The sequence below is a fragment of the Salvelinus alpinus genome, chromosome 7 (assembly GCF_045679555.1).
Source record: "Salvelinus alpinus chromosome 7, SLU_Salpinus.1, whole genome shotgun sequence".
NCBI classification, from domain to species: Eukaryota; Metazoa; Chordata; class Actinopteri; order Salmoniformes; family Salmonidae; genus Salvelinus; species Salvelinus alpinus.
This window is the reverse complement of record NC_092092.1, coordinates 75,923,861-75,940,027: the sequence shown is the minus strand read 5'-3', so window position 1 is coordinate 75,940,027 and position 16,167 is coordinate 75,923,861. Positions and strand designations below refer to the sequence as shown.

Here is a 16,167-nt window from a genome sequence, read left to right as displayed (position 1 = left end):
CGACCCCAGTAGAGACAGAGAGCTTTAGGCCAGGATCAGGATGTGTGTATTGTGACTGACTAGAGGGGACAGCATGAAGCTGCCTGGCTTCCGTGAGAAAAGGAGGGATAGGGTTGGAATAGAGAAAGAGGAGGATTAGACATTACAGTACTTTAAATTGCAGCCATTTAGTGTGTATAAGATACTGATCTGTAGGACCTTCATTTTCGCCAGATTGCTACAGCAGGAAAATAATCCTGCAGCAACAGGAAATATGAATTATGCTGTGGATTATAATTAATTATTGGACATTCGTGTAGGAGTTGATACATTTTTCGTAAGGGAAAATCAAATCTAAAATTTCAAAGTCAAAATTACAAACTTTAGAAGCCTTTTTAAACCTCAAATACACTACAAGTTTTAAATGTCCTGCATTACAGGAAAGTTATCCTGTAACAGGGTGATCAAATGAAGATCCTATATCTGTACAGTCTTCAGGTTACTATTATGAAGGCTCTCAAGTTATCATGTAACGATAATGTTACTTTTCTATAAAAATATTTTCAAGTTATTTGACCATATTATAAACACGGCATGACTCTTATTCTATAACGGTCTCTCCACAATCCTGTATCTGTGTTTCAGCCCACAGCAGCCCCGCCAAGGCAGGAAACCTTCATTGTGCCTTTAAGGTTTGTCATCTTGATAAACAATGGGTCATGTAAAGAGCATGGCTGTTACTGTCCTCAGTGGCGTGATGATGGCAGTAGAGTATGAGTTACAGAGGAAGAGAATGATGACTGTAGAGTATGAGTTACAGAGGAAGAGGATGATGACTGTAGAGTATGATTTACAGAGGAAGAGTATGGAGGATAAGTCACACAGTTACAAAACAGTGAGGTTCTTCAGGACCACTCTAAGGGGTCTTTGGTCCACAGGAGGGCGGGGACACACAGACAGACTGTTACATACATTTAGACAGGCTTCCTGCCATTGTCAGCCAAATAGTCCCCCCCCACCCCCTTTGCTGTAAGATCCACTGCTTCCTGTGTAGAAGGGAGAACGCCATGCGATGACAATGGGCCAGAAACAGGACAGAGAGGAAACGTTTAAATTTAGTCCCCTGCCCTACCATCTCCTCTTTCACAGCTAAAAGACTCTGAAGCTGTTTAGATTCTGTGAATTCAGTTTCCCCTGTGTGCTCTCTTCCATTGTGTCCTTTCAATAGAAGGATTTTCACATTCAAAGCAATTCCTGAAAGCGGGTCCAGCCAATGAAACCACTGTTCAGTCAATCACATCTTTTCTCTGACATGTTTAACTTGAACCATTATATCGCTAAGGTTATTGGGCTACTTAAATGAACTAGGGGGCAGTTTACTAATTACAATTCAACAGAAACTGATATATATATATTTTTTTGGGGAAACTAGGTCTATCAAGGTAATTTGTTTCAATACATCTAATACGTGTATGTGTGTGTGTGTGTGTGTGTATGTGTGTGTGTGTGTGTGCGTGAGCGTGAGCATGTGAGTGTGGTGCGTGAGCATGTGCGTGTGAGTGAGTGCGTGTGTTTTTTGCGCCCTGGCTGCTGATCGTATGTAGTCTGTCCCGCTTTCCACTGTCTGCGTGAGAGCGTTTTATCATCTGACTGTCGGCGTCTGCTGCTTGAGTTTAAAGGGCAAGAGTGTTCATCATTCTCTCTGCTCAGAGAGAAAACTTTGGACATTTCAGAGTTTTGAGGAGGATTTCTAGAACCTAAGGAGATTAGCCCACGTCAAAAGACTTCGCCTGAGATCTCACCACAGCATAATTTCAGCGTTACTCATAGATATAAAAAGTTTACCAGGTGGGAAGTCAACCGCTGTTTTTGCATCCTACTTACTGTAATTGAAAGATTACGTTTTGTCCAGAAGTATTGAGGAGTTTCAGCTCCTGAAAGCCGGTTGGTAGGTTACACCACTTTTCTAAACGCATGTTCCGTAACGTTTCTTGCTTGTTACGTCTGTTGTCGTCAATAAATTGCCATGGAGGCTATACTGTAACGGATTCTTGTTAAATGGATCGGTTAAATTACTTATATGAGAAGAAAATAATTTTCCGAACTGTTCTAAAGATTGGCTATAGCCGATTCTTACCGTTGCCGATCCTAATTTATTAATCAACTATGCACTTTTCAGTTTACTTTGACGTTCCTACAGGCCTATTTAAAACAATAAATACACATAACGTGATGCAGATTTTTCATATTTAGAATGTCTTGTTGGCATATATTTGTTTCTTCTCCATTTTATGAATATTTGATAAGAGACACCTGTTCTAGTTTATAGAGTATATAGGCCTATATGTAATTATAGGATCATATATATGGAATAGTGTCATTTTAAATCATGTTATTATAAAATATATATATTTATATAGTACAGTTGACACATTCTTGGAGTATTGTTTAACTTCTAGTGGAGGATACGTCTTAGATTAGTTTATAATACTGTATCTAACTACACCTCTTAGTTTATAAAACTGTATCTAACTACACCTCTTAGTTTATAAAACTGTATCTAACTACATGATGTTTATTTATTTTTATTTAAACTTTTTTTAACTAGGCAAGTCAGTGAAAAACTAATTCTTATTTACAATGACGGCCTACTGCATCTAACTACATGATGTAACCATTCCTCTTAGATTAGTTTATAATACTGTATCTGGCTACATGATGTAACCATTCCTCTTAGATTAGTTTATAATACTGTATCTGACTACATGATGTAACCATTCCTCTTAGATTAGTTTATAATACTGCATCTAACTACATGATGTAACCATTCCTCTTAGATTCGTTTATAATACTGCATCTGACTACATGTAACCATTCCTCTTAGATTAGTTTATAATACTGTATCTGACTACATGAAGCCATTCCTCTTAGATTAGTTTATAATACTGTATCTGACTACATGAAGCCATTCCTTCTAGATTAGTTTATAATACTGTATCTAACTACATGATGTAACCATTCCTCCTAGATTAGTTTATAATACTGTATCTGACTACATGAAGCAATTCCTTCTAGATTAGTTTATAATACTGTATCTAACTACATGATGTAACCATTCCTTCTAGATTAGTTTATAATACTGTATCTGACTACATGTATGCCTAACTACTCTTGTGGGATGGATCTGTAGGTTCACATAACGTAGACTAATAGGGCATAGTCCTGTCTCAAATGACGTGGACTAGTATAGTGCGTTAATATGTGGAACAGAGAGTGAATGGAGGTGGGGCCTGGCTCTCAGTCATCCTCCTCAGATGAAGGGGATATGTCATGTGATATCAACACACACACACACACACACACACACACACAAACACGCACACGCACACACACACACACACACACACACACACACACACACACACACACACACACACACACACACACACACACACACACACACACACATCACCACCACCTCCGTAGGTTTCCACGGCAACGCAGGATCCTGGTGTATGTGTGTTCGTGTGCCGCTGTCTTCTGTATAATTACTTGGGCTAATGTGGCTCGCGGGGGCATAGAGGGGTATGGGGGTGGGGGTTTAAATAATGCTGACTCACTTTAAGGGGACCACTGTACAGCACACAAGATGAAAGATTCCCTTGTTTCAAGTCACACTACATCAGCTCATCTCAAATACTGAACATTGTTTGCTAGTTATCTATGCTTGTATAGAATGTTCCATGTATGACCATGTACTACTATGGTATGTGTTGTATGACCATGTACTACTATGGTATGTGTTGTATGACCATGTACTACTATGGTATGTGTTGTATGACCATGTACTACTATGTTATGTGTTGTATGACCATGTACTACTATGGTATGTGTTGTATGACCATGTACTACTATGTTATGTGTTGTATGACCATGTACTACTATGTTATGTGTTGTATGACCATGTACTACTATGTTATGTGTTGTATGACCATGTACTACTATGTTATGTGTTGTATGACCATGTACTACTATGTTATGTGTTGTATGACCATGTACTACTATGTTATGTGTTGTATGACCATGTACTACTATGTTATGTGTTGTATGACCATGTACTACTATGTTATGTGTTGTATGACCATGTACTACTATGTTAGTTCATGTGTTACAAGTGATGAGAGATAGGGTCGTCTCCCAAGTGGCACCCTATTGCCTATATAGGCCACTTCTTTTGGGCCCTGGTCACAAGTGGTGCACTGTAGGAAATAGGCTGCCATTGAGGATGCACCCATAGCTTCTTGAACTCCACTCTTTATGCACCAGTCTTACACAAACAGCAATCTGTACTGTATTTCTACTCTATCTGTGCCATATCTGTACTGTATCTGTATCTGTATCTGTACTGTATCTGTATATGTATCTGTATCTGTATCTGTACTGTATCTGTATCTGTATCTGTACTTTATATGTATCTCTATCTGTATCTGTATCTGTATTTGTAGTGTATCTGTATCTGTATATGTACTGTATCTGTACTGTATCTGTATCTGTACTTTATATGTACTGCATCTGTATCTGTATCTGTATCTGTATTTGTATCTGTATCTGTATCTGTATATGTACTGTATCTTTATTTGTATCTGTACTGTATCTGTATATGTATCTGTATCTGTACTTTATATGTATCTGTATCTGTATCTGTATTTGTAGTGTATCTGTATATGTACTGTATCTGTATCTGTATCTGTACTTTATATGTACTGTATCTGTATCTGTACTGTATCTGTATCTGTACTTTATATGTATCTGTACTGTATTTGTATCTGTATTTGTATCTGTACTTTATATGTATCTGTATCTGTATTTGTATCTGTACTGTATCTGTATCTGTACTTTATATGTATCTGTACTGTATCTGTATATGTATCTGTATCTGTACTTTATATGTATCTGTATCTGTATCTGTACTGTATCTGTATCTGTATCTGTATTTGTACTGTATCTGTATCTGTATTTGTACTGTATCTGTATCTGTATATGTACTGTATCTGTATCTGTACTTTATATGTATCTGTACTGTATTTGTATCTGTATTTGTATCTGTACTTTATATGTATCTGTATCTGTATTTGTATCTGTACTGTATCTGTATCTGTACTTTATATGTATCTGTACTGTATCTGTATATGTATCTGTATCTGTACTTTATATGTATCTGTATCTGTATCTGTACTGTATCTGTATCTGTATCTGTATTTGTACTGTATCTGTATCTGTATTTGTACTGTATCTGTACTGTTTCTGTATCTGTATCTGTATCTGTATTTGTACTGTATCTGTATCTGTACTGTATCTGTATCTGTACTGTATCTGTATCTGTATCTGTATCTGTATCTGTACTGTATCTGTTTCTGTATCTGTACTGTATCTGTTTCTGTATCTGTATCTGTACTGTACTGTACTGTATCTGTATCTGTATCTGTATCTGTACTGTATATGTACTGTATCTGTATCTGTACTGTTTCTGTACTGTATCTACATCTGATGTGTGGTCAGGTCTGTATGACATATTATGAATAATGAGTTTGTTTGGTTGAACTCATGCAAAGTCTCCGGTTTTCTTATTGCCGCTCAGAGACAAATACAGGGTTCTTATTGCCCCTCAGAGACAAATACAGGGTTCTTATTGCTCCTCAGAGATAAATACAGGGTTCTTATTGCCGGCTCAGAGATAAATACAGGGTTCTTATTGCCGCCCAGAGATAAATACAGGGTTCTTATTGCCACTCAGAGACAAATACAGGGTTCTTATTGCTCCTCAGAGATAAATACAAGGTTCTTATTGCCGGCTCAGAGATAAATACAGGGTTCTTATTGCCGCTCAGAGACAAATACAGGGTTCTTATTGCTCCTCAGAGATAAATACAAGGTTCTTATTGCCGGCTCAGAGATAAATACAGGGTTCTTATTGCCGCTCAGAGACAAATACAGGGTTCTTATTGCCGCTCAGAGATAAATACAGGGTTCTTATTGCCGCTCAGAGATAAATACAGGGTTCTTATTGCCCCTCAGAGATAAATACAGGGTTCTTATTGCCCCTCAGAGATAAATACAGGGTTCTTATTGCTCCTCAGAGATAAATACAGGGTTCTTATTGCCCCTCAGAGATAAATACAGGGTTCTTATTGCCCCTCAGAGATAAAAACAGGGTTCTTATTGCTCCTCAGAGATAAATACAGGGTTCTTATTGCCCCTCAGAGATAAATACAGGGTTCTTATTGCCCCTCAGAGATAATACAGGGTTCTTATTGCCCCTCAGAGATAAATACAGGGTTCTTATTGCCCCTCAGAGATAAATACAGGGTTCTTATTGCCCCTCAGAGATAAATACAGGGTTCTTACTGCCCCTCAGATATAAATACAGTGTTCTTATTGCCCCTCAGAGACAAATACAGGGTTCTTATTTCCCCTCAGAGACAAATACAGGGTTCTTATTGCTCCTCAGAGACAAATACAGGGTTCTTATTGCCGCTCAGAGACAAATACAGCGTTCTTATTGCCCCTCAGAGACAAATACAGGGTTCTTATTTCTCCTCAGAGATAAATACAGGGTTCTTATTGCCGGCTCAGAGATAAATACAGGGTTCTTATTGCCGCCCAGAGATAAATACAGGGTTCTTATTGCCGCTCAGAGACAAATACAGGGTTCTTATTGCTCCTCAGAGATAAATACAAGGTTCTTATTGCCGGCTCAGAGATAAATACAGGGTTCTTATTGCCGCTCAGAGATAAATACAGGGTTCTTATTGCCGCTCAGAGACAAATACAGGGTTCTTATTGCCGCTCAGAGATAAATACAGGGTTCTTATTGCCGCTCAGAGATAAATACAGGGTTCTTATTGCCCCTCGGAGATAAATACAGGGTTCTTATTACCCCTCAGAGATAAATACAGGGTTCTTATTGCACCTCAGAGATAAATACAGGGTTCTTATTGCCCCTCAGAGATAAATACAGGGATCTTATTGCCCCTCAGAGATAAATAGAGGGTTCTTATTGCCCCTCAGAGATAATACAGGGTTCTTATTACCCCTCAGAGATAAATACAGGGTTCTTTCATTGATTTGAATTTAATTGTGTGTGTGTGAGTATAAGAGAGTTCACAAATGGTTGTGTTGTGTGTTTTGTCTCTCCAGGTGTGTGTGGGAGTGAAAGGTGTGGTGCGGTTCGGAGCTGATAGCTGACGGAGCTGATAGCTGACGGAGCTGATAGCCGGCGGAGCTGATAGCTGACTGAGCTGATAGCTGACGGAGCTGATAGCTGACTGAGCTGATAGCTGACGGAGCTGATAGCCGACGGAGCTGATAGCTGACGGAGCCGATAGCTGACGGAGCCGATAGCCGACGGAGCTGATAGCTGACTGAGATGATAGCTGACAGAGCTGATAGCTGACGGAGCCGATAGCTGACTGAGCTGATAGCTGACGGAGCCGATAGCTGACTGAGCTGATAGCTGACGGAGCTGATAGCTGACGGAGCTGTTAGCTGACAGAGCTGATAGCTGACAGAGCTGATAGCTGACAGAGCTGATAGCTGACGGAGCTGTTAGCTGACAGAGCTGATAGCTGACAGAGCTGATAGCTGACGGAGCTGATAGCTGAGGGAGCTGATAGCTGACAGAGCTGATAGCTGACGGAGCTGTAGTAGGATGAGATGAGAGAGGATGGAACACTCGGACAGCCCCGCCTCCCCCAGCAGCGACCCCAACGGGTTCGTCAATAAAGTCTTCAACGTGTCTCTGGATGTGCAGAATGAGACCGGCACCGTATCTATCCAGGAAACTGGGAAGGGAGAGGGACAGGGAGAGGGTCAAGGAGAAGGTCCGGGGCCAGGCCAAACCCAGAGAGAGTGGCAGGAGGCTGGGGATAGACAGGCAGAGCCACAGGCACCCCCTCAGACCCCTGGAAAGGAGCGCCCGGAGGTCAACCGTAGAACAAGAGCGACTGGGGGCATCTGGAAGATCTTGACCCGGCGTAGAGTGGCCTCAGAGCTGGATAACAGAAGACCTCACTCCATGATCCTCCCTGGAGAGGAGGCCTTCATCCCTAAACTGTCCTTCGCTGACAAGGTCCGCTCCATCAAGAAGCTCCGCTCTCCGGGTGTCTTCAAGGGGAGGGTGGGGAAGATGTCTGGGTCCAACACTAAGTTCAGAGACGGAGAGACGGAGGACGACTCGTTCTGCCGGGACTTCCTCCCCTCGCCCGGCCTGCACCCCTGTAGGAGCACACTCCGCCACTACGCCAAGAGGCACTCGTATGCCGGACACACCGCCGAGTTCGACTGCTCATTTGAGGACATGGATCTGACAGCTACCCTGGACAGACACCATCTTCCCTCGCTAGTGGAGCCTCTTACCCAGAACGGTTCTAAGCCCACAGAGAGAGTCTCCTACTCCAAGAGACCTCAGGTCCAGGCTCAGTCGCAGGCCAACCACTCCTCTAACTGTAACAGTACCTCAGCAGGAGTGTGTGAGGAGCAGAGTGTGAGGGGCAGCCCCAAGGTCCAGCTGGGTGGGAGGAGATCTAAGAGCGCTGACGTGTGGAGTTACCTGAGGAGGATCTCTGTCCTGGGGAAGGGGAACCCGGTCTACTCAGAGAGGAGTTTTGACTCAGAGCTCCACACACTGGACAAGACCATGGACTCTGACTACGGCTCGGTGGACTTCGAGAGTGTCAGGGACTTTCAACCAGCGGCTCCAAAGCACTCTGACAGCAAAGGCGGACATTTTGGGGGTCTGATTAAGTTCTTCAGCAACGTTGCGGAGACGGCTAGAAAATGGCGGACGTCTTCGCGCTCCTTCTCTCCTCCAGAGGAGGGAGGGGAGCGGTCGCCGCTGGGCTCCCCCAGAGCAGGGCAGCATCTGGGGGACTACGTCCACAGTGTGTCCCTGACTCTCCGCAGTGAGGACCACCCAGAGTGTCCCCCAACACCCAGCTCACCCCTGACCCCTCATCCCCCTCGCTCCCCTGCCTGTGACCCTGCCTCACCCCCTACTCTACTAGGCAGACGGTCTCCTCAGGTGATGCTGAAGGCCTGGAGGGTGAGTCCCGACTCATCAAGCGTTAACGGCCTGGTGTGTGTGAGCTCATTGGAGACGGACAGACAGATGGACAGACAGACAGAGAGACATACGCGGCACACGTCTGTAGCCACAGTAGAGAATCACGAGCCACACTCAAGGCTGGAGAGAGAGACTCAGAAAGAGAGAGAGACAGAGGTAGACAGAGACCACTTAGAATGTCTGTCTACAGTGGAAGAGAGAGAAAGAGAGGGAGGAGAGGGACACTCAGGAAATTACCTGGATTCCAAGGATGCTCTAACTGTCTCAGAGCAGACACACCTTCCAAACGGCCAATCAGAGTTATGGGAAGGAGAGATCGTAGCCACTAAGGAGCCAGCAGGAAACTGCCACCAGGAAGTATTTAAGGTGAGTATGTTGATGATAAACATGAAAACTGTTGTATGTTCAATACCCCTTATCTAAAAAACTGGCTTCTGTAAAACAGTTGTGGCAAACCAAATTTGCAGCAAGCTCATATTTTCACATGCAAATTAGTTTTGTGGCAAACTGTTGCGGCAAATTTGCGGCAACTTGTAAACTTCTGGCAAACAATTCTGGGAAACTTGTGGCAAACATGAATATGCAAATGAGATCCGGTTTTTGGTTATTGTGTGTTAACAACATTGAAATTTTGTATCTTCATAAACCCAATTACATATAACTTTAAATGAACTTTCTTCTCACAGGGAGAACTAAACTTGCTAAATATACTAAACAACATGTATTCAATATCTTAACAGATCAAAATAAATCCAAATTGCTAATGAAGAAAGGAGCAAAGATGGTATATTTCCCAAATAAATAGTTTATTTAATATGTTTATGTAGCTACATTCACATGAGAGAAATGTGAACACTATGGAGATGTTGCCCTTAGGATGTTTAAAGGGGCAACTACAGAATTTACATGAGCCAAGTGATAATTGAGCAATAGCTTTCAACCAATGGAAGTGTAAAAGATAATTAACAAAATGTAGATAATTAAAACAACAACAACTAAATCAAGCCCAGTTCACAACTATTGTTGAGTGAACTTTGGAGATGGCGGCCCTGTGGAAGTCCTTTGTCCAAAGCTTGTTGAAAACATGAACTGAAACAATCAGAAAACACTAAACAAAATCAACATTATGGTTACTGACAACATTTTAGATTTTTGTATCTTAAAAGGTAGATTCAGCGGCTAATGGTCGGGTTTGGCTTTGGAAAAACTGGGTCAGCTGCTACAAAGTTGCCTTGGTGGCTATGCATGTTGCTATGCGTGTTGCTATGCGTGTTGCTATGCGTGTTGCTATGCGTGTTGCTATGCGTGTTGCTGTGCGTATTTCTATGCGTGTTGCTATGCGTGTTGCTATGCGTGTTTCTATGCGTGTTGCTATGCGTGTTTCTATGCGTGTTGCTATGCGTGTTTCTATGCGTGTTGCTATGCATGTTTCTATGCATGTTGCTATGCATGTTGCTATGCGTGTTGCTATGCGTGTTTCTATGCGTGTTGCTATGCGTGTTTCTATGCATGTTGCAATGCTTCTTACTGAAACTGGCCTATATATTTTTCAGCAGGGAAACAACGTTTCTGCCTTGTATAAATGCTTTACAAACAAATGATGTAGTTAGCATAAACTGGGACTTAGGCCTACTAAATCTATTTTTTAATGTGTGGCCAACTGTTCCTAGAGAGCCACAGTATACAAGATTTTTCTTCAACTAGTTATGATATTCGATCCAGACTGGGGACTTCATCATTGTCTACTAGTTGTCTATTCTTCCTGACTCGGGTATTTAAGGCTTGGGTGGAAGAAAAGCATAACATTGAGTTATGCCTAAAATGGTATTTCATATTATTGTTCCAAAATGAATTATTGGAAAGCCATCCATGCAAGAAGTCTTGCTTGACCTGGTGCACACATTTTTCCTCAGTTTGTCTGAAGGCCTCAATCTGTCATTTTGCCCTGTAACTGATTACTTCTAGAAAGAGAGAAGGAAAAACACACATGAACAAGATGCGTTAGCCAATAGTTTAAAACAACGAAATATCTCATTGTTACAAAGGATGACTGTATGGGCTACATTTATGAGAATAATACCTCATATTGTTGTTACCTTAGCTGGTGTGCTAGCTAAAATACTATTGAACAGTGACACTAGCATATTGAAATGCGTATTGGTATTAAAGACAGCAATGTATTCAACAAAAAATACAGTATAAGTGTTTAGGTAAATCCTTAGTTAGCTAGCTAGCTATCACATTAATTGTGCAAAAATATGATAGCTAACGTTAGCTAGCTAGCTAAGCGCTAGCCAAGCGTTAGCCAGTCAATGGCACTGACAGATTGAAACTGGTATCAATAAAATGTGTTCACTCTATTCCCATTTGGAAAGAAGTAGAGGGTGCTCAACCAAAATGAGTTGAGGTACAAGCTAAAAATCTGTAAACATCATTGGACAGGAAAAGGTGCAAAGCTCGCTCACCATAAACACATCTTAGTTTTATTAGTCAAGTTCAAAAGATTGACATTTTGGCCTTCAATGGCCTTCTTTAGAATAATCACAAAGGGAATGGGAAAGTTCATACAGGGCATGGGGAAGACAATTAGGGCCAAAACTCTCTTCAGCTGGTGGTGCTAATGAGAGAGAGTGTGGTAACCATACAGGTTGGTGGACAGGGTGTTGGGTACTATGGTCAATGTCTCCACCTAGTGATGAAATCCCAAACTGAAGCCAGTAAAAAAAACAATCGAAAAGTGTGAAGGTTTTTTTCAATTACAGTAGGTGTAAGTGTTATACAACCGTTACTATATAATGCGTGTTGAGTATGTTGGGTATTGGAGAATAAACAACAGGGTTAACAACAAAAACAAAAAACATCAACAGCTAAGGCAAAGAGGTCTAATAACTGGTTTGGTAAGCTCCCTCCATGTGTAAACACTAAGGCAAAGAGGTCTAATAACTGGTTTGGTAAGCTCCCTCCATGTGTAAACAAGAAGTACAAATGGGGGAGTTCCCTGGATCAACAAATCGGTGTTTGTCAACAAACACACATCGTTTGTTTTTACTGACATGTTCAATTCCAAAATAAAATAACTTATCATTCTATCCCATAAAACATTCCATTGCTAACTAGCCATCAATTAGTTAATGTCATTTTAACATGTATTAGGAAGTTTAATTAATAAGTTAGATACTCACCGGACAACTTTTGTAGGTAGCTAGCTTGGTTTTAATTTTCCAACAAAATTTTCTAATCACCTTGATTGCTCATCAACAGTTACTTGTCTTGGAATTCATGTGTTCACTCGAAACGGCTTCCGTTAAACAGGTTTGCCACCACTGGCAATTAATATTGTGGCCACAGGTTTGCCACAGATTCAAATAGAATGTTGAGAGACTTGTCAGCCAGAAAGGAACTCTAGTGAACTGTTTACCACTAGTGGCAATACATATTACTGTTGCCAAAGGTTTGCCGCAGATTCATCACAAGTGGCAAACATTGGCAAACTTCTGGCAACATTTTGTGACACTATTTTGTTTGCAGCGAATTTGCCACGAATTTGCCACAAACACTTTTGTAAGGGACTGCAAATAGATCCATTCAGCTGATAAGGAATTCAAATAGTTGTAAATTCCTTGTAATCTGTGCCTGGTAATGATTACATTATGTGTTATTGTAAGTCATCGCCTCATTTTAATCAGTCCCATCAAATCATTAATTCTTTTTACGTCATTATCAGATCCTGTGATCATGTAACTATTACATAACTATTACATTACAACATTGTCTCATTGTTAACCTTTTTAACCTTTTTAACCATCATCATTCTTTTGCTTTTGAAAAACAACAGCAATGATCTAAAATAGTTAATGTAAGTCTCATAACAGCTACTTGTACTGTACAACGTTGAATAAGCAGACTATATGTCTGTTACAGAGGGTGTGTCTGTTACAGAGGATGTGTCTGTTACAGAGGGTGTGTCTGTTACAGAGGATGTGTCTGTTACAGAGGGTGTGTCTGTTACAGAGGGTGTGTCTGTTACAGAGGGTGTGTCTGTTACAGAGGGTGTGTCTGTTACAGAGGGTGTGTCTGTTACAGAGGGTGTAGAGGGTGTGTCTGTTATAGAGGGTGTGTCTGTTACAGAGGATGTGTCTGTTACAGAGGGTGTGTCTGTTACAGAGGGTGTGTCTGTTACAGAGGGTGTGTCTGTTACAGAGGGTGTAGAGGGTGTGTCTGTTATAGAGGGTGTGGGTAATGTGCAGAGGGTGTATTGTGGGCATTCTTTTGCCCCATCTGTTGGCCAGAAGAGGAAGTAGAGTCAGAGATTCCTGTGTGGAGAGTGTTCGTTGGACAAGAGTAGTCTGTCTTTCCTGCCCCTTCCTGTCTCCTCCACACAGAAACACACCAGGAAATCTTGTCCTAAAAAACACATGAATCTGGTTATGAAAGTCCAGTCCTCACGGCTCCCTTAGATATTCCAGATATGTAATCTATTCCAACCCAGTCCTCACGGCTCCCTTAGACATTCCAGATATGTAATCTATTCCAGCCCAGTCCTCACGGCTCCCTTAGACATTCCAGATATGTAATCTATTCCAGCCCAGTCCTCACGGCTCCCTTAGACATTCCAGATATGTATTCTATTCCAACCCAGTCCTCACGGCTCCCTTAGATATTCCAGATATGTAATCTATTCCAACCCAGTCCTCACGGCTCCCTTAGATATTCCAGATATGTATTCTATTCCAACCCAGTCCTCACGGCTCCCTTAGATATTCCAGATATGTATTCTATTCCAACCCAGTCCTCACGGCTCCCTTAGATATTCCAGATATGTATTCTATTCCAACCCAGTCCTCACGGCTCCCTTAGATATTCCAGATATGTATTCTATTCCAGCTCCAGAGCACCTGGCTCAGCTAGTCAACTAATTTTCCAGTCCTCCATTAGTAAAATCAGGAGTTGTAGTGCAAATATGTGCAATGGAAAACACAGTGTGTGTGTGTGTGTGTGTGTGTGTGTGTGTGTGTGTGTGTGTGTGTGTGTGTGTGTGTGTGTGTGTGTGTGTGTGTGTGTGTGTGTGTGTGTGTGTGTGTGTGTGTGTGTGTGTGACTGCCCATACTCTAACTGCAGCTACACACACACACCTCTCTCTCCTCACACCGTGTTCAGATTACTCATCTGATCTTCCCTCTGGTCTCTCTCTCACAGCAAGTCAGGACATGTCAGTCTCTCCTGTACTGCACTACAGTGAGTTGTAGTAGTACTGAGCTTGGTCTAACAGTGGATTCTCCTGTAGAGTAATACTGGGCTTGGTCTAACAGTGGATTCTCCTGTAGAGTAGTACTGGGCTTGGTCTAACAGTGGATTCTCCTGTAGAGTAATACTGGGCTTGGTCTAACAGTGGATTCTCCTGTAGAGTAGTACTGGGCTTGGTATAACAGTGGATTCTCCTGTAGAGTAGAACTGGGCTTGGTCTAACAGTGGATTCTCCTGTAGAGTAATACTGGGCTTGGTCTAACAGTGGATTCTCCTGTAGAGTAGTACTGGGCTTGGTCTAACAGTGGATTCTCCTGTAGAGTAGTACTGGGCTTGGTCTAACAGTGGATTCTCCTGTAGAGTAATACTGGGCTTGGTCTAACAGTGGATTCTCCTGTAGAGTAATACTGGGCTTGGTCTAACAGTGGATTCTCCTGTAGAGTAATACTGGGCTTGGTCTAACAGTGGATTCTCCTGTAGAGTAATACTGGGCTTGGTCTAACAGTGGATTCTCCTGTAGAGTAATACTGGGCTTGGTCTAACAGTGGATTCTCCTGTAGAGTAGTACTGGGCTTGGTCTAACAGTGGATTCTCCTTTAAGGAAAATAAAATGGAAACTAACTATGGAAATCAGGGTTGTGAATGGAGTTAGATGGAAATGTTTTATATAACCAGATTGATGGATTGATTAATTGATTGATTGTTCGATTGATGGATTTATTGATTCATTGTTTGATTGATTGATTAGGGAGCTCTATCAGGTAATGTTTTGAAGAGACCCAGGTCAGTCCAGTCCTGTTCTAGTCCAGTGAAGACCCCTGTCCCTCCCAAGCCCCCCTGCCTTCGCCCCCGTCCCGCCTCAGCCCTGGTCGACCTCCGAGTCTGCAGTCCCTTCCCAGAGGGCGGTGTGTTTGCCGTTACCCAGCAGGCCAAGGGGGGCTATCTGTGCCGGCACAGACGCAGGCCCGATCCCATGATGCACCTCTCTCCGGGGCAGAGATGGACAGGCGGTCTGGCCAGGCCCTGCTCTGTCATAGAGCCCTCCGTTACCATGGAGATACACCCTGCGCAGAGTCACAGAGTAAGACCTCACACACACACACACCCTATCCCACTGCCGAGAGAATGAAAGTGGGAGTGTGTGTGGAGACTGACCAGTAGTCTCTGCCAACTTTCAGTTAAATATAGTTTGTAGTCCTAATGAATCAACCACACCACACACTGTATTTATACACTCCTACTCTACAACAATGCTGCACGCTCTGGCCCATTTCTAGAAGTCTGTATTCATACATCTTCCTTTCCCTGAGCTGCTCTTCCTCTGCTCTCTCTCTCTCTCTCTCTCTCTCTCTCTCTCTCTCTCTCTCTCTCTCTCTCTCTCTCTCTCTCTCTCTCTCTCTCTCTCTCTCTCTCTCTCTCTCTCTCTCTCTCTCTCTCTCTCTCTCTCTCTCTCTCTCTCTCTCTCTCTCTCTCTCTCTCTCTCTCTCTCTCTACTCTCTCTCTCTCTCTCTCTCTCTCTCTCTCTACTCTCACTTTCTCTCTTTCACTCTTCCTCTGTCCGTGGCCAATTTTCTAAGTCACCGCTTCCATACGTTCCATCCATTCATTATTCCCTCATCATAATAACTCACCCTCTGAACTTTTCACCAGGAAACTCATTCACCTGACTGGTAGGAATGATTCATATTGTATCATCTGACTGGTAGGAATGATTCATATTGTATCATCTGACTGGTAGGAATGATTCATATTGTATCATCTGACTGGCAGGAATGATTCATATTGTATCATCTGACTGGTAGGAATGATTCATATTGTATCAT

At 42.2% G+C, this 16,167-nt stretch overlaps 1 protein-coding gene across 10 annotated transcripts in view; it reads left to right on the top strand.

The window, feature by feature from the left end:
- Positions 1 to 1,584: 1,584 nt before the first annotated feature.
- The window catches only part of LOC139581685 (rho guanine nucleotide exchange factor 9-like), an 83,468-nt gene continuing 68,885 nt past the window's right edge, over positions 1,585 to 16,167 (top strand). For 5 of the 10 annotated variants that reach the window (XM_071411702.1, XM_071411700.1, XM_071411701.1 and 2 more), the window contains exons 1-2: positions 1,588 to 1,927; positions 7,177 to 9,466. In XM_071411702.1, the coding sequence (XP_071267803.1) occupies positions 7,703 to 9,466 (1,764 nt within the window). In that variant the 5' untranslated portion in view covers positions 1,588 to 1,927; positions 7,177 to 7,702. Of the gene's footprint in view, positions 1,928 to 7,176; positions 9,467 to 15,150; positions 15,426 to 16,167 lie in introns of those variants that run through there. The other 5 variants (XR_011676269.1, XM_071411703.1, XM_071411707.1 and 2 more) reach the window with 4 other exon arrangements.